At 41.4% G+C, this 27,854-nt stretch overlaps 1 protein-coding gene across 2 annotated transcripts; it reads left to right on the top strand.

The window, feature by feature from the left end:
- The first annotated feature begins 1,106 nt into the window (after positions 1-1,106).
- Positions 1,107-13,367, top strand: LOC103170747 (natural killer cells antigen CD94-like). Of its 2 annotated transcripts, none has more exons than XM_029081945.2 (7): positions 1,107-1,325; positions 2,752-2,875; positions 7,610-7,711; positions 7,894-7,953; positions 9,287-9,441; positions 11,034-11,137; positions 12,517-13,367. In XM_029081945.2, exons 2-7 carry the CDS (start codon positions 2,794-2,796, stop codon positions 12,563-12,565), a joined length of 552 nt encoding a protein of 183 aa, XP_028937778.1. In that variant the 5' UTR covers positions 1,107-1,325; positions 2,752-2,793; the 3' UTR covers positions 12,566-13,367. The 2 variants fall into 2 exon arrangements, with proteins under 2 accessions (XP_028937778.1, XP_028937775.1); XM_029081942.2 differs by having other exon boundaries at positions 12,819-13,367.
- Positions 13,368-27,854: the final 14,487 nt, after the last annotated feature.

Below are 27,854 nucleotides of genomic sequence, written 5' to 3' on the forward strand. Positions count from 1 at the left end.
CAGATTACCAGCAAGATCCTGATATGTGATTAACTATCAGCCATTTTCCTCCTCTGGGTGGGAAATATAGGAAGACTAAATAAGAGCAGGATAGCTAAATAGCTGCTGAATGGGCAACTCAAAAGTGGCACCCACAAGTCATGTGAACAGAATAACAACATAAAGTACCAAAGTACAGTCTCACACAATGACAGAGGAATGGATGTGGTCTCCTACTGCAATGGCTTTGGGAATATCAGAAACCAAGTGGCAACCTCAAAAACAAGGAAAGATTTTGTAAGCAACAAGCACATAATCATACAGAGGAAATCTATTTGAATTACTTTGCTGGAGCACCATGACCTCCTTTAGTTAAAAGGACAGTTGTTACATAGGTCTCTGAATGCCATCCATTCGCATATAACCAGCCAGCAGAGCTGGTTCATAACAATCATAGTTATACTAACATTCAGGATGACTGGGCGGGCTCCAATAAGTTATTGGAGATTTGGTTCTGCTGCTACAAGTCAAAACTCACCTATGCAAGGCAGCAGCAGCATGGGAGAAAATAGAGGGTGGAGACTCAAGTTTTTTCACAGAAGGTGGAAATAGTAAACCACTTCCATATTTTTTGACAAGAAAACTCTGTGGATCCACTGCCGGAGTGATTGCAGATGGAGGTGGGACATTTTGGCAGAGATGTGTCAGTGGAGTCGCTATGGGTCAGAAACAACTCGACAGCAGGAGACAAGATTAGCTACAAAAAAAAGTACACGTATACAGAAGGACTGTAATGAATGAATCGTGCTCACCTAGCCCAGAGAACTAAAAAAACAGTGACACTGTAATAATATTGAGCTAGACATTTTCAAAATATCAGAAAAAACATCTATCGGGGTCCTGGCCCAGAATGCGTAAACTTCTGGATATGATTAATAGAGATGGGAAGTGGAAGGAAATAACTCTAGACCTATCCTTAAGATGGTTTCACAGTACCTGGCCCGTATAAACATCTCCCATAAGACAGTTGCTGTGAAGCCTGTAGGTCAGAGAGATGAAAGACCTTCAGCCCTGAACAAATACAGTAGGTAGAGCAGACTTCAAACCAGTGGCAATGTGAGGGCTTCCTGTGTGTTCCACCCGGAGCTCTGTGCAGTGAAGATAAGTTCCACCCTCAGCTCATTCTGAACAATTTTCACCAAGCCACGAGACGTTCAGGCTCTCTCACTGGGTTTCTTCCTGGGGTACATAGAACTGATTGGCTTTCTCTGCTTCTCATCTACCCCTTGGCCTCCAGGACCTGTCTCCTCTGCCAAAAACCCTGGAAAATCCCATCTCGGGAACAGGTATTTTTGAATTTATCTTTCTAGTTTGAGAAAAGAAGGAAAATATCTAATTTTAAAGCCCTGCTAAAATTTATGCCAAGATTTTTCTAAGTTTGTCTAGTAAGGAATTAGAGACGTGTCATTTAGGTTGCCTCGTTTGGGATTATTGCCATTCAGTACTTTGCATTAGATCCATTTAACATCAAGACATCTATCCATCTGCTAAACTCGATACTGTATATTATGAAAACTAAAAATTTCAGGAGTATATATTTCTAGCTCCTAAATTGTCACTTCTTAAAGCCTCTTGTAATGCTTATGATCTTACATTTGTCTCTCCCTTAACTCCTAACTTTTTTTCGTAATGGTGCAGGGTGACCACAGCTGGCTTGAATTTATTCACAAGACCACAAATCATATTAATTCAATAGCCACCCCATCAGCCCTTTGATATTTATTTCTACAATTCCTCAGCACTTGGGGATATATGAATATTCAATTGTGCATTCGATATTTTCCGATTACTTCACTGTAAATGCTTTAAGAGTACAAACCCCTTGTGTGCAGAAGATGTGTCCTTGGCTTCTGTTGTACTTCCCCAAGTGCTTAATACATCCAGTGGGTTCCTAATATGTGTTAGTATCTTTGATTTGGGTAGGTGGCACAGCCAAGGAGTGGAGTCAGGTTCAGACTTGTTACGGGAGCTGAGGGGCTTAAGAGTGTATTTGAAATATTAAGAAAATTAGATTTGGTATATGGCAGAGATGGAAGTGTGCTTGGGAATGCCCTTTTAGCATCAATTCTTCACCAGGTAATTTGTTTCTTTGATACGAAAAAATCTCAAAAACATTGCCATAAGCAGTTGACCTACCTGTGATTCAATCTTCTTGTTGAAATTTACGAGACGGTTACATCACAGGTAGATCTAGCTGCTTATAGAAACTTGAGAGCAGAGGCTGTATCTGCTATGCTTTACTTCTTGAGGACCTAATACTTCACATGTCATGATGACTATGACCTTTAAAGTATTTTTCAGAATAGCTAGGATTATAATTGGAAGGAATTTTCCAGGGGTTACTGATTGAAAAATATTCTAATGTACACAAAAGATGAAATTATCTAGTGACTCCTTTATCACAAGAGATTACTTGGGAAGCAAAAAGCATCCTCATATTCATATGAGATTTATATAACACTCTTTTCCTCCAGTTAATCATCCTTTCCCATAGTTGCTGCCTTCCTGTTCACATTTAGCCATTGGATAAGGGCTTGAGATACCCTTTTTGATCATCTCAATTTCAGTTCCATTATAATGCCCTGACAGTGGCGAGACTGAGTTCCTTGAAGCTGTTCTCGTGTTGCGAGCTGGTCACTAACTATATGAAGTTCTTTGCTTTTTGCTGCTTTAACTTTTTCAATTTAATCCCCCTCCTTCCCCGCCATTCAGACCTAGATCCTTTCAGATCCTTGGACATCTGTCCCTTGCAAGATGAGAGAGCAGAATGTAACCTCTGTAGAAATGAAACCTCCTAAGGAATCGAAGAGAAGACGTATAACTGTGGAGATGGAAGGTATAGCAAATTACCAATTTATGATATGGAAAACTGTGGTATTCGGTCATTCATTCAATCACATTTATTGAGCACTTACTGTGTGCAAAACACTGTATTAAGCACTTGGGAGAGTATAATGCAAGAACGAACAGAAGCATTCCCTGCCCACAACGAGCTCACAGTCTAGAGGAGAAGACAGACATCAATATATGTATATAAACAAATCTAGATATAGACAAATGTGCTGTGGGGATTGGAGGAAGAATGAATGAAGGGAGAAAGGGTGACACAGAAGGGAGTGGGATAGGAGAGAGAAGGGTTTAGTCAGAGAAGACGTTTTGGAGGAGATATGCCTTCAATAAAGCCTAAAAGTGGAGGAGAGAAATTATCTGTATTATATAAGGAGGGAAGGCGTTACAAGCCAGAGGCAGGATGTGGGCAAGAGGTCGGTGGTGAGAGAGATAGCTCGAGATACAGTGAGAAGGTTAGCATTAGAGGTGTGAAGTATGTGGGCTGAGAGTGTGTAAAGAGGTGACTTAGGAGGGGGCACTCTGAGTGAGTGCCTTAAAGCTGATGGTGAGGAGTTTTTGTTGGATGCGAAGATGGACGGGCAACCACTCAATCTTGAGGAGTGGGGAAACATAGTCTGATGCTTTTGAAGGAAAATGATCTGAGAAGCAGAGTGGTGGTTGGACTGGAGTGGGGATATACAGGTAGTGATGGCTTGAATCTGTAGGCTGAATGAGAGAGGATTCAAGGATGATGCCACTGTTACAGGCTTGTGAGGCAGGAAGGATGGTAGTGTTGTCAACAGTGATGAGTAAGTGAGCAGGAGACATGACTTGTGTGGGAAGATAAGAAGTAGAGTTTTAGCCTTATCAAGTTTGTGGTGATGGAAAGACATGCAAGAAGAGATGTCTTGAAGGCGGGAGGAAATGTGAGTCTGCAGAGAGAAAGAGAGTTCAGAGATGGAGATGGAGATTTAGGTGTTATCAGCATAGAGGTGGTAGTTGAAACCGTGTGAGTGAATGATTTCTTCAAGGACTGTGTGTAGAGGGAGAATAGATGGAGACTCAGAATTGAACCTTGAGGGCCACCCACAGTTAGGAGATGGGAGGCAGAAGATAAACGTATGAAAGAGACTGAGAATGAGCAGCCACAGAGACAGATAGGAACTGGGGAGGGCAGTGTCATTGAAGCTGAGATTGGATGAGGTTTCCAGAAGAAAGGGGTGGTCGACAGTGTCGAAGGCAGCTGAGAGGTCAAGGAGGATTAGAATGGAGTAGAGGCCACTGGATTTGGCAAGAAAGAGATCATTGGTAACCTTTGAGAAGGTGGTTTCTGTGGAGTGAAGGGGATGGAAGCCAGATTGGAGGCAGTAAATAGAGAAGTGGAGGAGAAAAATTTGAGACAAGGTTGTAGACAGCTCACTCAAGGAGTTTGGCGAGGAAGGGTAGGAGGGAGATGGGCAATAACTGGAGGGAGCTGTGGGGTGAAGAGAGGGTTTTGTTGGGTTGTTGGTTTTTTTTTTAAGAAAGGGAAAATATGGTCATGTTTGAAAATGCTCACTATGTTCCTAGCAGCGTAATATTCACTGTGATAGTTCCTGTCTCATATAGGGTTTGCAGTCTGAGTGGAGAGAGGGAACAAGGTATTCAATTCCTGTCTCATACTTGAGGAAAGGAGAAGCTAAATAATTTTCCAGGGTTAACACAGCATGCAAGTGGAGGAGCTGGAGTAATAATCCATGTCTCCTGAATCCCAGTCCTGTGGTCTCTACACTGAGCCATACAACGAGGGCTTTGAATCCTCAGCTATATTTTCTGGATAACTTGGTGAGATTAAATTAATCAGACCTTTATTCATCATGCCATTCATCTTTTTGAGCCTTATGAATCAAACAAGTGTAGAGTAGAAAAATTTTGAAAGATATTCGAAATAGTTTTTCATCTTAAAAATACATTTGGCCACTTACTGGTTCACTGGAAAGTCAGTGAGATCTCCTCCAAGAGATCTCAATTAATCCTTCTCTTCCCTGACTCCCTCTCCCTTCTGTGACACCTAAGCACTTAGATCTGTGACCATTTGTCATTTGATATTCACCCCATCCTCAATGCCACAGCTCTTAATAAGTACATATCTTTATATATATATATTGCTTATTAATATCTGTCTTCCTTTCTAGACTCTAAGCTCAATATGGGCAAAATACATGTCTTCCAAGTCTGTTGCACTGTAATCTCCCAAGTGCTTAATACAGTGCTTTACATCACTGATGATGAATAATGAAGTGGGAGAGCTGGGATTGGAACACAAGTCTTCTGATTTCCAGTTCTGGGCTTTATATACTAAATCTTATGGCAGGCCCTAAGATAAATTCTCCTGATAATTTTCTGAAACTAAATTCAGATGATCAATCATACCACTGATCTCATCATCGATTTTCAGTGCAATAAGTGGAGAGGAAAATGATTTTAATAGATATGATAAGCTCTATCTTCAACGAATTTGGCTACCGTCTCACTAAGTCAGACTTTCTGGATGGCAAAAGCTTAAAACAACAATCCCTTGCTGGTTGCTCATTAATATATATTATTGACTCTTAACAGTCAGGTTGAGGTGTTCTTAGTAACGCTAAGGATGGTATTTGTTAAGCGTTTACTATGCACCAAGCATTGTTGTAAGCATTGGGGTAAATCCAAGGTTATGAGGTTGTGCCACGTGGGGTTTACAGTCTTAGTCCCTATTTTACAGATGAGGGAACTGAGGCACAGAGAAGTTAAGTGACTTGCCCAAAGTCACACAGCTGACAGGTGGCAGAGGCGGGATTCGATCTTCCAACCTCTGACTCCCAAACCCGCGATCTTTCCACTAAGCCTCGCTGTTTAATAGACTGTAAGCTCAGTGTGGGCTGGGATTGGGTCAGTTGATTGTTGTATTGTGTTCTCCCAAGCACTCAGAGTGCTCTGCACACAGTAAATGCTCAATAAATATGAATGACTGAGAGGACTTTGAGGTTGATATTCCAGGTAGTAGACTCTTTCATTCATATTTATTGAGTGATTACTGTGTGTAAAGCACTGTACTAAGCACTTGGGAAATTCTAATATAACAATAAACAGAAACATTCCCTGCCCAAAGTGAGCTTACAGTTTAGAGGGGGAGACAGACATTGGAGAAGCAGCAACTCTTTTATGGCAGAAAGTTCAGGAAGATTTCAGTGTCTGTATCATCTTCTTCTGGTATATCAATAAATTGTGTTTATTGAGCATTCATTATATACAGAGCACTGAACTAAACACTTGGGAGACACCTAAGCACTTGGGAGAAGCAGCATGACATAGTGGATAGAGCATGGGGCTGGGAGTCAGAGGCCTTAGGTTCTAATTCTGGCTCTACACTTGTCTGCTGTGTGACCTCGGGCAAATCACTTCACTTCTCTGTGCCTCAGTTACCTCATCTGTATAATAGGGATTAATGCCCCATATGGGACAGGGATTGTGTCCCACCTACTTTGCTCATATCCACTCCGGCTCTCAGAACAGAGCTTGGCACACAATAAGCACTGAATACCCCAATCATTATTATTATAAATAAATTGCAGATATGTACATAGTGCCATGGGGCTGGGAGGGGGCTGTATAAAGGAAGCAAGTCAGGAAGATGCAGAAGAAAATGGGAGAAGAGGAAGTGGGGAGTTAGTCAGGAAAGGCCTCTTGGAGGACACATGTCTTCCATAAGGCTTTGAAGAAGGGGAGAGTAATTGTCTATCAGATTTGAGGAGGGAAGGCTTTCCAGGCCAGAAGCAGGATGAGGGGGTGAGATCAGCAACAAGATAGAAGAGATGGAGGTACAGCGAGAAGGTGAGCATTAGTATACCAGGGAGCCCCTAGAGTGGTGATTGCCTCTCTCTGGTGGACAAAAGAAGGAGAAAGGAGGAGAGAAGAGTGGGCTCCAGATGTGTGAAAATTTCCATTTGCAGCTATTGCCATTCCAAAGGGCTGATTTTGACATTTCTAGACCAGTGAGGAGGCAGGGCAGCTCATTCTTCCTCTCCTTCAATCAGTCAATTGTATTTATTGAATGCTTACTGCCTGTGGTGCTCTGTACTAAGCCCTTGAGAGAGAACAACATAACTGGTAGAAACGTTAGCAGCCCACAGTGAGCCTACAATCAGGAGGGGGAGACAAACAAATACAAATACATGAAGTGAAGATACATACATAAGTGCTGTGGGTTGAAGGAGGGGTGAAGAAACATTGCAAATCCAAGTTGAAGCAAGGGCAACACAGAAGCAAATGGGAGGAGAGGAAATGAAGGCCTAGTTGGGGAGGGCTTTATGAGGACATCTGCCTGCAATTAGGGTCTGAAGGTGGGGAGGGTGATAGTGAGGAGGGGTTCCAGGCCAGAAGCAGGACGTGGGCAAGAGATTGGTGGCAAAATGGAAGAGACTGAGGTAAAGTGACTAGGTTGACATTAGAGGAACAAAGTGTGCAGGCTAGGTTGAAGTAGGAAATCTGGGAGTTAGGGTAAGAGGGAGGAAGGTGATTACTTTAAAGCCGATGGTCAGGACGTTCTGTTTGATGTGGAGGTGGATGGAACACCTCTGGTGGTTCCTGAGATATGGGGAAACATGGACGGAATAGTTTTGTAGAAAAATGATCCATGCAGAAGAGTAAAGTGTGGATTGGACTAGGAAGACAGGAAGCAGAAAGGTCCTTCTGTTTACTGTGTCCTTTCCCCCTTTTCCAGATTCACTTTCCACTTCCTGGCGGCTCCTCACTGGGATTCTGGGCATCCTAGACCTGGGGCTCATGGTAGCTGCGCTAGCACTGGGGGTCCTCATTACTAATCGTAAGTCACATCTGGATAAATCAAAACAACGATCTGCTCCAGAACAGGGTTTTGAAAAGGCAATTCTTTATCTCTGAAAACACAGTAGATGCTGGAGATCATCCACTTTCTCTAGATGCTATTTTAGTTATCCTATTTGGAATAATAGAAATATCTAATAATACCTCTTTTCTTGTCTTTAGAATCTTCTTATGAAGGATCTGAGAGACCTCCTTCACACACCAATACCACATCACAGAGAGGTAGGTGGTATAACTTTATATTTTTCATTGACAATCTGAATCCAGCCTTTTTTCCAAACTACACCTATATACGTTATCCTCCAGCCAGACATGGCTCTAACTCTAGCTTTTTGGTGATATAAAATGGATGCTGCTTTGTGAGCAAACACAAAAACTGAACTAACTCAGCAGGGTTATTATTGAGAAGAGCATATCTGCCTCACATTTTAAAGCAAGAGTTGTACCAGTAAAGCAAACACCCAGAAAACCTAGATAAGCAATGCCTCTCTGCTTCCACTGGTCCCAGCATGTAAGTTCATTCCTAATAGGAAGGCAGGGGGTGAAGGCAATGAGATATAAAATTCTGTGAATGTGTAGCAAAATGCATAGAAATAATGCAGAAGGAAATTTTGATTGTGCTTCAGTATTCTCTTTCAAACTCACAGAGATGTTTAGAATCCCATCATCAGTAGCATCAAACTTGAAAAAAAAAAGGACCAATCTACAGAACAATTAACCAACCTGCAGAAAAACATGTCTGGAAGTCATTAGCCATGATTTCTGGCCACAATTCTGTCTTTGGTGTCTTCCTGGGCAACTTACTTAAACCTATTTGGCTTCAGTTTCATCAAGCTGGCTCTCCCCTACTTTGCAGTGATGTTATAAGGATGTAAGAATCTAACCGAAATGGAAAGCTTGGAAACACAAACGTGTTATAAAATTGCAAGATGGAACTGTCTTGTTCTGTCTTATGCTGTTGAATCATCTCTGACCCATAGACCCATGGACACATCTCTCCCAAAATGCCCCACCATCTGCAAGTATGCTGGGAGTGTATCCATAGAGTTTTCTTGGTAGAAATACAGAAATGGTTTACCACTGCCTTCTTTCATGCAGTAAACTGGAGTCTCCACCCTCGATTCTCTCCCGTGCTGATGTTGGCCAGCACAGGTGAGTTTTGACTTGTGGTACATGACCTTCCACTCACGAGCCGCCACCCAAGCTAGGAATGGAATGGGTATTCATTCAATAGTATTTACTGAGCACTTAATATGGGCAGAGCACTGTACTAATCGCTTGGAATGTACAGTTCGGCAACAGAGAGAGACAATCCCTGCCCCAAAACGGGCACACAGTCTGAATGGGGGAGACGGCAAAGCAAAACAGAGCAAAACAAAACAAGACATCATCAAGATAAATAGACTCATGGAATCTATTTTGAAGAGAAGGTATGTCTCTGTTTGACTCTCCCTCCCACAGCCGAGACTGGTAGAGTACTAGAAACTCTCCTGGTGCGATCCTGAAAGGGGAGCATTGTATTACCAGATTGATATTTTTTCCTTTCTATTTCTAGCATGTTACTCTGGTTCTTGCCCAGAGAACTGGATCTGGAACAGAGGGAACTGTTATTACCTTTCTAGAGAAGACAAGAATTGGTCAGAGAGTCAAACTTCCTGCAGGAGTATGAATTCCAGTCTCCTGAAGATAGATGGCAATAAAGAGGTGGACGTACGTTCTCACATATTTGAATTTCAAATAGCTATTCAGGGATAGTGTGTTAAGAATAGAAGTATGGCATTCTCAATTTCTGACACTTCTGGCCCCTCCACTAAGAGGCTGATTTAAAATGGGCTCAAAACACTATCAATAAGTGGCCACTTCTCAGGTGATAAAAGATAGAGGAATCTGTGTCCTTCATCCACATCACAGGAATTTTTTAAGAATCAATAACAGGAATAGTGACTCAGTTCACACTGATTTTCCCATATTCAAATGTTGGGTTTTCTTGCAACAAGTGTGAGGCACTGAAGAGGCTGCCCAAATGTGAAGAGTATGACAAGAACTAAAGACTATTCATGTTAATGATGTATCTGCATTACAGCCTATGCTCTCTTTGTTCTCCCTTCTGATTCCAGTATTTGTAAATAAAGTTTTTATGTCTCTTTCCCCAGGAAGATTGTGACTGTCTCAGGTTATGGTACCTGACCATTGTTTCCACTGTACTCAAGAGCTTAATCTAGTACTCTATACTATGTATTTAATAATACCATGGATTTAATGATTTTTGGAGAATCACTGAGAAGAGTAGCTCAGGTTCCTTGAGTTCAGGGGTCTGAAATGGCCTGTGGAAGCCCATGGCCATAGGGTATTTCTACTATTACTAATAATATTTATTAAACATTTGTTATGTGTGAAACACTCTAAGGACTGGGGTGGATGGGTATAACCAAATCTGACAAAATCTGTGTCTTACATGGGGCTCACAGTCTAAGGAGACAGGGTCTCATCCCCATTTTCACAGATGAGAAAACTGAGGCACAGAGAAGTAAAATGCCCAAGGTCACACAACACTCAGTGATGAGCTTGGATTAAAACCCTAGGTCTCCTAACCAACAATTTCACCTTTTCCCCTAAGCCATACAGTTTTTCATGTCCTCATGGTCACTCATTTCCTTACTTAGTCAACCAATCCTATTTATTAAACACTTACTGTGTTCAGAGAACCGTGCCAAGTTTTTTGTTCCCCGCTCACAACAAGCTTACAGAGAATGGGCATCCAATCACACTAAATTGCATGGGAGAATTTTGCTTCCCCTGTTCACTCTATTTCCTCATCTGGAAGAAGCATACCCTGCTTTGTAACCCAGAAAAAAAGTTTCTAAAAAAGTGTTTATAATTTCTAAAGTCATCCGCTTTTATCATAATGCATTAAATGATTAGGACTTAGTCTTGCCTCATCCCCATAGATTTGCCAAAATCCAGTATCATTTATGCTACCCCTGCTTTTCTCCCTCAACGCATTCTTCACTTCAAAATGCTTCATTAGCCTACATTCTTAGTGAATCATATCTTAACAACACTGGTATAAGATGTATTTTTCTACAGTCAAATATGTGTCTCTGTCACTGCTTTTTCTAGCCCTAGATGGCAAGCTCCTGAAACTGGTTTGTTTCTAAAGTTGCCCAAGGTAGAAGGTGATTTAGCAGTTATTTAAAGCTTTCTGATTTTGCTAAGGCCATGCATGTGCCAAACGATACCCTCCAGAATCACGATGCTAGCACAAAAGAGAACCACTCTTAATTGTTTGTGATTCCAAACAGGATTTTCTGAAACTTCTAACTTTCCATTATTGGATTGGATTGTCTCGGAACCTCTCTGATGGACCCTGGCTGTGGGAGGACAGATCTGAACTCTCCCACGACCTGTAAGTTTATGTCCTTGGTGGTGGTGTGCTAATGACTCTGACCAACTTTCCCAGTTGAATAAAGAAGTGGAAAGGCAAGCCCCCAAAACTCAGAATTCAGGGTCTGTAATATGAATGTAGAGGCCTAACAACTTCAGTCCTACCCTGCACTTTCCATGAGTCTCAGAAAGAGGATGAGAACAATGTTTCCATGTCCGACCTGCTGAAGGGAGATCCACCATTACTTCCTTGACTTTTTGTCATTTCCTGGGGCTTGAATAATGAAGTGAGCTTCTGTCCCTTCATTTTTCGTGTGTTTCAGTGATTAGGTGATAGAAAATATATAATAAGATGGAGAGATGGATGGCCCTCCCATTCTAACTTAGAGGTCCTCATTGTACCTATGGTGGTTTTATATTCTTCAGTTTGCATAGCTCAATTAGCACAGATTTTGTGACTCTAGCTTACAACAAGATAATAGTAATAATAACAATAGTTTTCATTAAGCTGTCCCTATATATCAAGCACTGTATAAATAGCTGGGGTAGATATAAGAACACTGTCTTGTCTTGTGCCAAGTCAGCTCCAACCATAGCGACATCATGGACACATCTCTCCCACAACACCCCACCTCAATTTGCAATCTTTCTGATAGTGGATCCATAGATTTTCTTGGTAAAAAATATGGAAATGGTTTACAATTGCCTCCTCCACAGTAAACTTTAGTCTCTACCCTCGACTCTCTCCAAATGCCACTGCTGCCCAGCACAGGTAAGTTTTGACTTGTGGCAGATTGCTTTCCATTTGCTAGCCACTGCCCAAGCTAGGAATGGAAATGCCTCTGCTTGACTCTCCCTCCCATAGTGGAGACTGGTAGGGAAATGGAAACTCTCCAGGTATGACCATGAGAGGGGTTAAGGTAATTAGGATGGACATAACTGCCTTCCCACATGGGAGTCAGAAACAAGATTTCATTCTCATTTCATTGGCTTGGGCTGGGATTCACACACACAGACACCCCCTTAAAAAGTATACACTCAATGATCATCTTGCAAAAGAAGATGTATATTATTCCAACCAACCCTTATCTTAAGATTAATCATTTACAGTGAATCAGTGCAAACAATCTATGATTTTGGGGAGAGGGAATGTGTCTATTGTTATATTATGCTCCCTCAAGCACTTAGTACAGTGCTTTGCACACAGAAAGTACTCAACAAATACAATTGAACGAATTTACTGAGGGCTTACCATGTACAGAACAGTGTGCTAAGTGCTTGGAGTGTATAATGTAACAAAGTTGGTAAACACATTCCCTACCCATTAGAAACTTACAGGCTAGGGATTTTACAGTCTAGAGAGTTTATATCTGAATAATAATTTTAAATCTTTTTCCATAGGTTCAGGAAAATCATACCCTCAGGCACCCAAATATGTCCACTGGTGTAAACATTTCTTCTTATCCAAAAAGTAGTGAAAACCAGAACACAGATACCAGATCACAGAGAAACACAACTATGGTTCGTGGCGATGAGAAAATGATTGGCAGCTCAAAATTCTGACCTATTCTCTTGACTGTTTTACAAATTCTTTCAAGTTTATTTTGGTTACTATTTCCACACTTGCAAAGTTATGTAACTGTTCTCAAGTCAAATGTATTTTTAAAGGGCATTTCAATATAATGAATCTTTCTTCTTCACAGGTTATCAGTGAAAAGCCATTTTATGAGGGGAACCTGTGTTCAATATGGATTGAAAAATAAATTTTCATCTGAAAACTGTGACTATTTAACACATTATATTTGTGAACAAAGAGCTATATAAATTTAGAAAAATGATGAACCACTAAAATTATTTTAAGAGATTTCCCCATATTGTTTGAAATGTCTTTGTTTTATGTTGGAAAGTATGTTATTCTAAATTATTATGTAGAATCTCATGCAGTTTATTATGGTAAAAAGATCAGGGCTAGATTTGTATTCAGAATAAGGACTCAACTGATCTATCAACCTGTCCACAATTGGAAGATATTCTTCAGCTAATGAGCGCTTCCTCTCAGTGACCATTATCCAAATTTAATCTTTAATAATTACATAAGCTATTGTCATCTCAATGTCAAGAGAACAAGAAAATTGAAGCAATTCATTATAATTTTTATGCAAAGAATTAGTATCCTACTAGAAAACAAACTGGCTGAGCAGGATTATTGAACGAGCATTTTTATAAAATAAACAAAGTCTGATTAATTCACATGCATCTTGTCATTTCAATATTTCTGATTAGAAGACTCTCTAAATGGTTTGGGTTTTGATTTGTTTGATAAATGCTTTATACTGATATTAAGAAATAGTGCTATCATGCCACCGGCTGTTAGTCCACCTCCTGCCTCTGACCTAGAACAACTTCCCTTCTCTAATCCAACAGACAACTATTTTCTACCCGTTCAAAGCCTTACTGAAGGCACATCTGCTCCAAGAGGTCTTCCCAGACTAAGCTGCACTTTTCTTCATCTTCCTTTTCCATCTGCATTGCCCTGACTTGCTCCCTTTGCTCTTCCACCCTCCCAGCCCCAAAGTAATTACATACATTCTTTAATTTTTTATTTATTTGCATTGATGTCTGGTCCCCCCATCTCTAAACTGAAACCTCATTGTCGGCAGGAAATGTCACTGGATAGTGTTATACTGTAGTTTCCCAAGTGTTTAGTACAGTGCTATACACATAGTAAGCGCTCAAATACAACTGAATGAATGAAAGACCTACTTGCCATATCTGGAGTCAATTGAGAACTTTTTGGAGACATAAATTGGGTGAGAGCGGAAGGGAAATATCACTATTTTATAAACACTTCCTCATTCAACTACTAAAGTTACTAGATGTCAGAACAGAGGAAAACACATCCAAAGCTTATTGTGGTGAGAAATTAATATTATGAGATTTAAGATAGTAACAGAAATAAGAAAATAATTTTGGTAGCACTTAAGGTTGAAAGAGGGAGGAAGGTATAGAGATAGATCATTTCCTCTATTCCCTCTCCTTCCTGTATCACCCTGGCGCTTGATATTGACCCCATTCTCAGCCCAAGAGAACTTCTAATTAATTTTAATGTTTCTCTTCCCTTCTACACTGTAAGCTCCTTGGGGACAGGGACCATGTCTCTCAACTCTGTTTTACTGTAATGATAATTGTGGTATTTGTTAAGTGCTTATTGTGTGCCAGCCACTTTACTATGTGCTGGGGTAGATACACTCAAATCATGTTGGACACAATTCTTGTGCCACATGGGGCTTACTCTCTTAAACCCCATTTTACATATAAAATAACTGAGGCACAGAGAAGTAAAGTGACTTGCCCAAGGACACCCAGAAAACGAGTGGCTGAGCTGGGATTAGGACCCAGGTCCTACTAACTCCCAGGCCCGTGTTCTATTCACTAGGCCATACTGCTTAGTACAATGCTCTACAAGCAGTAAGTGCTCAGTAAATACCATTGACCAATTGACTGATAGGTCAAGTAAATTTCAAACCTTTAAACAAAGAACCAAAGCAAGTATAAAACATTTCAGGGTATGTGGAACAAAATTACAACCAGGTACCAAGAAAGGAATAGAGCAGAATAGACCCCAAACATCACTGAATCATGCTTTTCTAAGACCAGACTCCTACCTTTGATTTACTTTCCCAAAGGAAGGCTTCATTCAAATTCCAGCAGCCACCACCAGACCTGGCAGACAAACATCTACGTGACTGTAAAATGCAGAAGACACATCTTGGGTTGACAAGATTGCAAGCAAGCTCCTGGAATGCAGTCAACTACCACCACAGGAAGCAAGTTCACACCAACACAGCTTAGGTCATGTGGGAGGGAGAACAAGTGAGAATAATTAACAACAGCAGGATGGCTTAGCAGCTGGTAGCTGGTCAACGGAAAACATGGAGACCCCTGCAAGCCAGATCAACAGAATAAACTATTAAAATAATTAATAAAGCACCACTTCAAACAATGAGCCATGAGACTATTCTGTTGGGGAAACAAAGCGGCAGGAAACAGTTCTTTTTGCAGATGTTTTGGAAATCTCAAAAACTTAGAGGCAACTTCAAAGACAGGAACAGGTGCTGCAAATGATTAACTCCTCACCGTTGAAAGCAACTGCGTTTACATCAAAGAGTGTAATATGGATTGTTAGTTGAGCATTGGTATTTTCAGTCCCATCCAACTCCTGTTTTCATTCTGTGTTCCATGATACTTCCTCTCATTTCATTCATTCAATCATAGTTATTGAGCACTTACTGTGTGCAAAGCACTGTACTAAGCCCTTGGGAGAGTATAATAAGAAACAGACACATTCTCTGCCCATAACGAGTTCACAATCTAGATGGGGGTGGGGGCACAGACATTAATATACATGAATAAATGAATAAATAAATTACAAATATATACATATGTGCTGTGGATCTGGGAGAAAGGATGAATGATGAGAGCAAATCAGGGTGGCACAGAAAGGAGTGGGAGAAGAGGAGAGGAAGGCTTAGTCAGGGAAAGCTTCTTGGAGGAGATGTCTTCTATAAGCCTTAAACGTGGGGGAGAGCAATTATCTGTCTGATAAGAGGAGGGAGGGCATTGAAGGCCAGATGTAGGATGTGGGAAAGAAGTCAGCAGTGAGATAGATGAGATTGAGTTACAGTGAGAAGATTTAGCCATAGAGGAGAGAAGTGTGTGGGCTGGATTATACTAGGGGAGTAATGAGGTGAGGTAGGAGGGGGCAAGATGATTGAGTGCCTTAAAGCCAATGGTGAGGAATTTTTATTTGATGCGGAGGTGGATTGGGTGACCGCTGGAGTTTCTTGAGGAGCGGGAAAACACAGTCTGAACATTTTTGAAGGAAAATGATCTGGGCAGCAGAGAGAAGTTTGGACAGGAGTGGGGATAGACAGGAGGTTAGGAGGTCAGCTAGAAGGCTGCTAAAATAATCTAGGCAGGATAGGATGAGTGCTTGCATTAATGTGAGAAGAATGAATGACTGCAGGATAGCTAATCATCTAGTAGATAGTCAGAAGGCAATGCAAAGAACACTGGCAAGCCAGATGAACAAAATAAAGAGCTAAGATGATTTATAAAACACCACCTCAAACAATGAGCCATAAGAGTACTCTGTTGGAAGACCAGAGTAGCAGGAAGCAGTTGGGAGAGGGGCTGCTTTCTTTTTGCAGAGGCTTTGGAAATCTCTGCAACTGAGAGGCACCTCCAAAACAGGAACAAGTTCTGCAAATGATAAACCCTTCAACGTGTAAAGGCACTGTATTTACATCATAGAGGGTAGTATGGACCGCCAGTTGACCCTCAGTAATTTCAGTCTCATCCACCTTCAATTTTCACTCTGTGTTCTACGATACTTGCCCCTTCTCATTTCAACAGGATCCATTGTCTAAGGACGTGATGCCAGTATTTTTGAAAGTCCCGCCATATGAAACTTTAGAAAATGACGGGTTTGATCTGTGTAAGGTTTTGGTCTTTTACAGTCAAGGTATAATCCATCAGTGATTTTTAGGTAAAAAATCCTGAGAAAATGGTGAATCAATCAATCAGTGGTATTTTTTGAGCACTAGCTGTGAGCAGAGGACTGTACTAAGCTTTTGGAAGAGTAAAATAATGAAAGTGTAGAAAAAGTAGATGAGAGATTCTATTACCTCAAACACCATAATATATCCATACATTTCTTGGTGCTCATTGTTTGCCAGTGAACCGAACTGATCGCTACTTTCCTTAAAAACTTAATGAATGAGGTTTAGAATGATAAAAACTGCAGAAAAATTTGCACCAACTACCAACATTTTATCTAATTGATTCCTCCTCTTAGGTTCTTGGTCTCTGGACTGAGGATTCTTAGTTTTTCCTGTTGGGAGACTCCGTCTATGGAGGAGAAGATCTGGCTAGTTATTATTACTTTTATCATGGTATTTGTTAAGCACTTACTATGTGCCAAACTGTTCTAAGCACTGGGGTCGATATGTTCATCAGGCTTGACACAGCCCCTGCCCAACATGGGATTCACAGTCTAAGTAGGGAGGAGTAGGATTTAATCCCCATTTTACCTGTGAGAAAATTGAGACAGAGAAGTGAAGTCATAATAATAATAACGATGATGATGGTATTTGTTAAGTGCTTACTATGTGTCAAGCCCTGTTCTAAGTGTTGGGAGGGGATACAAGGTGATCAGATTGTCCCACCTGGGGCTCACAGTCTTAATCCCCATTTTACACAAAGAAGTTTAGTGACTGCCCCAAAGTCACACAGCTGGCGAGTGGTGGAGCCAGGATTAGAACCTGTGACTTCTAACTCCCAAGCCCGGGCTCTTTCCACTAAGCCACACTGCTTCTCTGATGAGACTGAGGCACATTAAGTAGGTCAGATTGAAAAGGGTGAAGTGTGAAGTTGTTACTTCCTGCACAGTCTAGAGCCCAAGTCCTCTGCAAAATGGGTGAGAAGGGCAGAGCCATTTGGGATTGGGTAGGTGGAACTGGCTCAAGGTGGCCAATGGTTGAGAAAGACTTGTGAAAATTGAGTTTGTGGTGAATTTGGCATGTTGCTCCCTCATGATCAGAGGCAACATCCACCCGGATCCTGGCCTACTTTCAGCAGTTTTTAATCTGTCAGCGGAAAAAAACTTAAAACCTGTCCTTTTTAGTTGAACTATTTATAAAAATCATCTTCGGCAGTTGACAACCCTATTCTGTCCCTTGAACTTCAGACATAATGTGTCTTTCTCTTTCACAGGTTATCCAAGATAGAGCATTTCCCTGGAGGCAATTGCATATACTATGGACTGAAAAATGAGTGTGTACATGAAAACTGTTTTTCTTCAGCATTTTATATTCATGAACAAAGTGATAAGCATTCTGATGAAAAACACAAATGCTGTATCACAAATCAGTAAAATTTTTATGCAATTAAAAATCTTCATTCAAGAGACTTCCTATAATGCTCCAAACAACTCTATCATTATTCTAGACTATTGTGTAGAATCTCATAAAGGTCAGGTCAGTACCAGCATTTAAGCAGTGTTTATACCAACACAACTCCACTGGTGGGTCACGTGAGATGGATGGAGGACAGCAGGAAACCCAAGTAGCTGCTGGGTGGGGAACTGGACTCCCAGACACAAGCTAGGCTAACAAAAACTGTTTCTTCATCCATGCATTCATTCATTATTTAATCATTCATATTAATTGAGTGCTTACTATGTGCAGAGCACTCTACTAATCCAACAATACAACAATTTCAACAGTTACGACCATTTCTTATCTGTTTCTATCTACCCCAGCACTTTCTACAAAGTGTTCGGCAAACCCCCAAATTACAGTTATTATTACCAATGGTTTGAAGAAGTATTAAAGGAGAGGTTTCAACAGTCTACTACAGGAATGAGCAGTTGGAAGTCAATGAAGCAGAAAGAGCAGCCTGCTGATCAGGGAAATATTATGACGGAGCCTTAGGGGCTTCAAGCCCAGCCCCGGTCTAAGGCTTGGGTTAAGGAAGGGTCCTGGATTCATAGGGTTATCATCCCAAAATTACATTCAATCCCTGAGGAGAAGTCTGTTTAACTGAATGGCTCACCTAATGCTAGGGCCGTACATACTTAGAGAGCTGCGATCTAACTAAGGTGGCAATCCGCTACCGTGAGCGAGAGCCACCTGCTCAATCCACGCTGACACTTCAGTGAAGGGAGGCACTCTGTTGACAGAAGGGCTTGGAAGCTGAGGTCAGCAGGGCCTGGTGAATTTGAACACGAGCAAGACATTGGAGTTGGGGAAGGTGAGCGCGTGGGAGAGTGAGTGAGAAGTTTGATGGAGAGAAACAACGATCATTCTTACATTTGTTGAGCGTTGACTCCGTACTGGTGTAGATAAAAGATAATCAGATTTTAGGGACCATAGGGAGCTCACAGTCCAAGGGGAAGGGAGAATGAATATATCATCTCCATTTTATAGCTAAAGAAGGTGAGCCGGAAAAAAGTTAAGTAACTTTTCCAAGGTCACACAGATTAGAAACCAAATCCTCTGACTCCCAGGCAATGTACTCTTTCCACTCGGCCACACTGCTTCCCATCTAACGATAAGAGGATTACAGAAGAGAGATAGAGGGATAGAGCTCCTTAAAAGGGGTCTGCTTCACCTCTATTTCCCCCTCCTATAAGAAAATGCAATTGCTCAAAGTTAGATCACGTTCCTGACACCTCTGTGCATTTTGGGCATTTTAGTGTTCACCCTACCCTCAGCCCCACAGCACTTATGTACATATCTATAAATTATATTAATGTCCGTCTCCCACTCAAGACTGTATGTTTGCTGTGGGCAGGCAACATGCCTACCAGCTCCATTGCATTGTACTTTCCCAAGCACTTAATGAAGAGTTCTCCACATAGTAAATGTTCAATAAATACCATTGATTGACTGATTGATAGACAACACACATGGCCAGTCTGTGTTCACAAATTACCATGTTGAAATTGCATCATTTCAGGTTGGGAACCAGTGTGATATGAAAAAAAGTATTCTCTGAATCCCTAGTTTACCGTAATCATCTTTATCCCTATGTGTAGCTGCTGCTTTGGTCTTCAAGTATAATCCATGCTGATGAGTTGACCGCTCCAACAAAACAGAAGGAGTTTAACACTCATAGAGGTTGATCAGTCTCTAATAAATCATCCGTGAGTGATGGATGAAACATCTGTTATGCAAGAATGCACACAGGTGCCAAAAAAGAATGATTGATATTTAAATACAGTGAGTTTCCTCTTCATTCATTCTTGAGGCATCATCACCAAATAGTAACTATCCAGCTCAAAGGACTCGAGAATAGTGTCAACATTATAGGCAAAGTAAGACAGTCATCCATAAAGCACCAGAAATACTAAATTTTTGTGGTCCTGGCCCAGACAGAGTTTTGTTTGCTCTTAATAAAGATTACCCCCATACATTAAGGGATTGGAATTTCACGATCCTGTGCTTTTTCTGAACACTTTTTTACAGAGCGTAACCTGTGTGAACACCTCCTGTAAGAAAGTTACTATGAAGCCTGTAGGTCAAAGAGATGAAAGACCCTTGAGCCCATAGTAAATAAAGTAGGGAGAGCAGACTTCAAACCAGTGGCCCTGTGAGGGCTTCCTGCGTACTCCATCCAGAGCTCTGTGCAGTGAAGCAATGTTCCTTCCTCAGCTCATTTTGAACAATTGCCACTGAACTGCCAGACACACAGTGTGTCTCACTGGGTTTCTCTCTGGGGAACATAGAGCTGTTTTGCTTCCTCAGCTTCTCTTTCATCCCTCAAACTCCAGGACCTTCCTTTTCCCACCAGAGGCATTAGAAAATCCCTTCTCAGGGCAGGTATTTATCATTTTTACTTTAACTCTTTGGGGAAATGAGGGAGAATGCTTAAGTCTAAAGACTTGTTAGGTTTTGCTTCCTTGGGGCAATTTGGGAAACCTCTGAGGAAAGAGGTTTACTTATTGTGTCTTAAAAGCACACATGAAATTTGGAGACACTGTGATAGAGAGGGAAGTGTTGAAATAGAAAGGTATCCTAGGAAGGCCCTGTTAGTATAGATTCTGCCCCAATTTATTACTAGTTTTTGCATGTTGTCTCAGAAACATGTGGTTCCAAACAGATGAACTGTCTGTAATTTATCTTCTCTTACAGTGTAAGACACCTGAGCTTGGATGGCATATGCTACACTTCGTTGTACCTTCTCCAGGGTCGATGGCTGTGCACATTGTAAATAAAATTTAAGATGTTGATGATGGTGATGACCTAAAATAAATTTTCAAAGTAGTTTTACAATTAAATTAGGAGGATTTCAGACAATGATCACAAATTTTTTTTATCAGTAAAATCAAAAACTTTCCCTCTTGTTAACTAATCTTTCCCATGCATGCTACCTATCCTATAAACTATTTTGTGTTAGAGAAAGGGACTGGGAAGATTGTTCTGACTAATTCTCACTTTCCTGTCTGCCATGATGCTCTGAGGATGGCACAATTGTCTCTTTTCCTTCAAGCTGCTAATGATAACTGTGATATTTGCTTACTGCTTAATCTGTGCCAAGAACTGCACTAAGCATGGGGGAAGATACTATACAGTCAGATGAGATACATTTTCTGTTCATCATGGGACTCACAATCTAAGGATAGACAGGAAGGACGGGCATGTCATGCTCATTTTACAGTTGAGGAACCTGAGACTCTGAGAAGTGAAGTGACTTTCTCCAGATCCCGTAGCAGAAAAATGGCAGAGATGGCGATAAGAACCCAGGTCTTCTGACTCCCAGGCCCAAGCTTTTGCACTAGGCCACCCTATTTCTCTGGGTACAAGTCATGCTGAAGAACGATATGAAGAGTTAAATTGCGATGGCTATTCTACTTAAACAAGAACTTTTCATTATCACACCTTGCCTTCCCGTCTCAAATATATATGCACCCAAGAGAATGCTTTGAGTTCTGAACTCTCCATGTACCTGTCCTCTACAGGATGAATGAGCTGAATGTAGCCTTTACAGAGAAGAAAATGTCCCACCCCACTCAGAAGCAGAAGAGGGGACGTATGCATGGGACCAGAGAAGGTATAGCACATTACACACTTCTGTTTCTGCGGTGACTGTGAGTCCTGAGCCAAACTTCTCCTAAATTTCTAGCTGTATATCCTAATTATTCTTGTCCCTAAGGGCTGGTGTTTGCCAATTCTGTCCCAGTGAGGAGGAAGGGTTACTTGTTCTTCCTCTCCCTCTGTTTACTGCAACCCTTTCCCCCTTTGCCAGATTCCTTGTCTGCTCCCTGGAAGCTGCTGGCTGGGATTTTGGGGGTCCTGAGTCTGGTGTTAATGGCAACCGTGCTAGCACTGGGGATCCTGATGGTAAAACGTAAGTAACATCTGGAAGAACCAAAATAGCAATCTGCCCTAGGGATTTTTTCCTTATGATGACGATGATGGAATTTGTAAACTGTTTATTATGTGTCAAGCACTGTTCTAAGCGCTGGGGTAGATAAAAGCTAATCAAGTTGGACACAGTTCCTATCCCAATAGGACTCACAGTCTTAATCCCCATTCTACAGATGAAGTAACTAAGACAGTGAAGTAAAGTAACTTGCCCAAGGTGACACTGCAGACAAGAGGTGGAGAAGAGTTTAGAACCCAGGTCCTTCTGATTCCTAATAATAATAATAATAATGATAATGGTATTTAAGCGCTTACTATGTACCACTGTTCTAAGCTCTGGGGTAGATACAAGATTATCAGGTTGTCCCACGTGGAGTTTACAGTCTTAATCTCCATTTTACAGATGAGGTAACTGAGGCACAGAGAGGTTAAGTGACTTGCCCAAAGTCACAGAGCTGACAAGTGGTGGAGCCAGGATTAGAACCTATGACCTCTGACTCCCAAGCTCATGCTCTATCCACTAGACCACACTGCTTCCCATCAAATCATGGATCAATGGAGTGGATTTTTTTGTTGGGGGACTGATCCCATTTTTATCATTAGAATAATAATAATTAATATTCCAGGTGATGTCTTAGAATCTTCAAACCAAGTACCTGAGAACTCTTCTTCACTTCCCAGCACCACAACCCAGAGCGGTAGGTGAAAATAACATCACTATTCTCATTTTCATCCTGTAGGAGAGCAGGGAAAAACAGAAATCTCAAGGTCCCTGAAATACAACAGGTATTAGGGAAGCAGCATGGCTCAGTGAAAAGAGCCCGGGCTTGGGAGCCAGAGGTCATGGGTTCGAATTCCGGCTCTGCCACTAATCAGCTGTGTGACTGTGGGCAAGTCACTTAACTTCTCTGTGCCTCACTTACCTCATCTGTAAAATGGGGATTAACTGTGAGCCTCATGTGGGACAACTTGATTACCCTGTATCTATTCCAGTGCTTAGAACAGTGCTCTGCACATAGTAAGCACTTAACAAATACCAACATTGTTGTTGCTGTTCATTTTCCAGTACTCAAATAGTGGGTTTCTGTGCCACACCTGGAAATTGGTCTTAATACATGGAAGGTGATGAGAGGTAAATAATACTTGCATTACTGACAAATTTTCCCTAGTGCCTTCTTTATCCTTTTTCCTCCTCCTACTCCCTCTGTTTTCAAATAATTCTCATTTTTCTGTCTCATTATCATACTGTAAGCTCATTAAGGGCAAGGGACATGCGTTTTGTTTCTATTGCCCTCTTCAAGCACTTATTATAGAGTTGGTGCTCAATATACAGGATTGAATAATCAATGATAGGAAGATCATTAGGAGGAAAGATTGTTGAAGAAGCAGCATGGACTTGTGGAAAAATCAAGGGCCTAGGAGTCAGGGGACCTGGGTACTAATCCTGCTTTCACCACTCGCCTGCTGGGAGACCTTTAGCAAGTCTCAACTTTTATATGTCCCAGTTTCCTCATTTGTAAATTGAAGATTAAATACCTGTTTTCTCTTTCCCCTTAGACTGTGTGGTACAGCTAGTGTCCAACCTGACTATCTTATATCTACCCTAATACTCAAACCAAGACTTGGCACGTAGGAAATCCTCAACAAATACCATGAAAAAGAGAAGATCTGGTTAGGATCTGTGGGGTAGGGGATCCTGATGTGGCCCAAGGGTGCCCAGGGAGTCAGCCTAACCCCCATCCCTTTCATAATAATTATGAAAATAATTGTGGTATTTGTTAGGTGCTTACTATGTCCCAAGCACTGTACTAATCTCTGGGTTAGACACAGTGCAAGTAGAACAGATCCAGTTCCTATTCTCCATGAGCTAAACAGTCTAAGGTGGTGCGAGTGTAGGGATGGGGGAAGGGAAGATGCTACTTAATACTCTTTTTAGAGATGAAAGAACTGAGGCACAAAGAAGTGACTTAACCTAGGTCACACAGCAAGTGAGAGGCAGAGCCGGGATTAGAACCCAGGTGTTCTGACTCTCACGCCTGTGCCCATTCCACTTTCACTCTGAAGAGTAAAGCTTGGGCTGTTGTGAGGGAAATTGCTCCTCCCAAACCCATCATTCCCAAAAATCTAGTTGAAGTCAAGTCGCAGGTCCACTCTCTATCCAAACCTGGAAGCAAGATGACCAATTCCTCTGGATAGGATAGGAGGGGAGAAGGCTTAATTAAAAGCACCACTGATTAGGCTGAAAATGGAATCTGCATTTATCTGACTGTAGCCCCATAGATTTTGCCAACCTTGGCCTGCTTTATCTCCAACCTGTCTGTATCCCATAAGTCATTCTTCACTCTTCACCTTTACCATGGCCTACTACTTTGAAAATGCTCCCTTTTCCTTACATTATCACTGAAGCAACTGACATGAAATTTAGCTTTTAGATATATGGATGACTATGGCAGTGTTCTCTGGTATGGATTGAAAGCTCCTGGAGGGTAGTCAATCTCCAAAAAGTGCCCAGGGTCAAAAGTAGGTGACATTTTGTTAATGCTATTTGATACTTTTTGATGCCTTTTGGTACACCTCTAAAATACCATGCAACAATGATAGAGAATAATAGAAAATATGACTCGATGCTTTGTTTCTAGTTCCAACCAGAATTTTTTGAATCTTCTGAGTGCCTTGTATTGGACTGGACTTTCTCATAATGTCACAGCGAGCTCCTGGATGTGGGATGATGGTGCCGCTCTCTCCCAGGAACTGTAAGTTTCTCAATTCTGATGCCCCTTATCTCTCTCTAGATGGGAAAACCCTTAACAACATTACACCTACATCCCCCCAGGCTTGAACTTCCAATCTGGTCACAAGAAAGAGAGAGATGTGTGGTCTGGTGGAAAGAGCAGGGACTTGGGGGACAGGTGATCTGGGTTCCAATCCCAGTTCCACCATTTTCCTGCTTTACCACTTAACTTGTGGGTGGCTCATTTTCCTAACCTAATAATGATGGTATTTCTAAATTGCTTACTATGTGCAAAGCACCGTTCTAAGCACTGGGGGGGGGGGGTACAAGGTGATCAGGTTGTCCCACGTGGGGCTCACAGTCTTACTCCCCATTTTACAGATGAGGTAACTGAGGCACAGAGAAGTCACATAGCTGACAAGTGGCGGAACCGGGATTGGAACCCATAACCTCGACCTCCAAGCCTGTACTCTTTTCACTGAGCCACACTGCTTCTCATCTGTAAAATGGGGATTCAATCCCTTTCCTTCCAATCCTCTGAGATTGCGAGCCCCATATTAACTGTGTCTTGTACCTGCCCTGATGTTTAGGCCTTGGCATATAGTAGGTGCTTAACAAATACCATTACTTTATATATCCATCCCATTCTGATGTCTTCCATGACTCTCTCTTTCCCTGGGATAAGAACTAGAAAGACAGCCCCCCGTCCTTTCAATCTCATAGCCTAGAGACAAGGTGAGAGAGAATGTTTGAGAGAAAAGCAAGAGGTACTTTCCTATCACCTCCCTTTCACTGACTAGGTAACAATAGCTGTAATAGCATTTACTAAGCACCGATTTGCAAAGCACTTTCCGAAATGCTGGGAAATAATGCACAGGTGTGAATTAGACATGGTCCCTGTCCCTTGGGGTGCTCACCATCTAGGACTTGGTGATCATCATCCAACTTTCCAACTGGATTTCCACTCTTCAGTTCCAAAGTCCTGCCCGTCTAGATGCACAGATCATGTGACTTACTACCCAACCATCCGAACGATACGATCATTGTCTTGGTGGATTAATATTGTTTAGATCCAACCAAAATCTTCCATACTCCTTATCTCTCTATCACTTGCTTTCTTAACTGAGTAATATAATCGTTTTAAGTTTTCCATGGATCCAGGGAACACAATCGCTCTTCTACCTAAATATTACCAGACATTCTCCCCATTTCTTCAGACCCAACAAGTAGTTGCACCTTTTAGATGCCAGAACACAGAGCTACACATCCATAGAAGCTGATAGCTACAAAGTAAGATGAGAATTTTCATATTTTGGCCTCGTCTCTGATCTGCTTTTAATAATTCAATTTTTCTATTTATTTGAAAAAATAGAGAAGCAGCATAGCTTAGTGGAAAGAGCTCAGGGTCGGGAGTCAGAGGACCTGGCTTCTAATCCTGGCTCCGCTACTTGTTTGAAGTCACTTAACTTCTGTGTCTCAGTTATCTCATCTGTAAAATGGGGATTAAAAGTGTGAGCCCCACGTGGGACAACCCGATTACCCTGTATTTACCCCAGCACTTAGAACAGTGCTTGGCACACAGTAAGTGCTTAACAAATACGATAATTATTATTATCATTATATGCAATACAACAAGGCTCAAAAGATTTGACTGAGAAGTTTCATAATGCAGGAAGTGTATAAATATTGGAAAACGCCACCATACCATTTCTTTGCTCTGAACCTGAGACTATAAATAGGTCTTTCTTTTTCACAGGTTGTCAGTGGTAAAAGATTTCCCTAGTGGAAAGTGTGTATATTATGGATTTCAGGATTCATTTGTTCAAGATGACTGTAATTATTCAACATTTTGTATCTGTAAACAAATGGCTATGCACTTTCTTTTTTATAAATGCAAGTGCTCAACTCTAAAAATTATGTTCTTAAACATCCTTACTTAATAGATAACTTATAATGTTAAAATTTTTCAAGTGTCTGGTGCAATAGACCTTATTCTACAGAATTACATAGGCCTCTTGGATGCAGATCAGTGGATTATTGTGGTATTCAGATAGGGGAATATCAGTTTACCCACAGTTTTGAAGATGAAGTTTCCTATCAAGGAGTGATATCTGAACTTTGCTTCACTAAGAATTTATGTAAATCTACTTTTATCTAAATATCAGAAAAATGAAGGGAAAAGCTTACACAATTCAGGCATTACACTCCTTTTAATGTAATAAAAATGGAGCATGCTCAATTAAAGACAACTGTGAGAAGCACTGTAGCCGAGCAGAAAGAGCATGGGCCTGAGAGTCAGAGACCGGGATCTTAATTCTAGTTCTGCCATTTTCCTGCTGTGTGACCTTGGACAAGTCATTTAACTACTGTGCATCTCAGTATCCTCATCTGTAAAATGGGGATTCACTATCTCTTCTCCCTCCCACTTAGGTTGTCAGCCCCACATTGGGCAGGGATGGTGTCCAACCTGATTATCTTGAGTCTGTCCCACACTTAAAACTTTAGTGCTCGGCACAGAGTAAGTACTTAACAAATGCCATCATTATTATTTGGCCAGTTGGAACATATCGTTGACCACGTGTCCATTTGCAGGGGGAGAGCGATGAACTGTCAGATACGACAGGGTCAGGGGAGTTCCTGGGCAAAGGCAGGTTGCGGGAAAGGGAATGGCACCAAGATAGATGAGACTGAGGCACAGTGAGAGATTAGAAAGCTGAAACGAGCACGGTGGGTTGTAGTGGGAATTTAATGAGGAAAGATTGGAGGGGGCAAGGTGAGTGAGCCAATAATAAGGAGTTTCAGGGTGAGATGGATGGGCGACCACTGGAGGTTCTTGAGGAGTAAGAAAAGATGAACTGAACTATTTTTAGAAAACTGATCTGGGCAATCCCTTTTGCCTAAATCAACTTTCAGATTGTAAACTTCACGAGGGGCAGGGACCATGTTTAATTCCCACCTGTATATTCTCCCCCAGCACTTAGTACAGCGTTCTGCACAGAAAGAACTTAATAAATACTATTATCAGTAGTTCTAGTGGCTCTTTTATCATTTAGAGGATGGGGTTTCCTGCTGCTCAAGAC

Source organism: Ornithorhynchus anatinus, chromosome 17 (genome assembly GCF_004115215.2).
Source record: "Ornithorhynchus anatinus isolate Pmale09 chromosome 17, mOrnAna1.pri.v4, whole genome shotgun sequence".
Taxonomy (NCBI): domain Eukaryota; kingdom Metazoa; phylum Chordata; class Mammalia; order Monotremata; family Ornithorhynchidae; genus Ornithorhynchus; species Ornithorhynchus anatinus.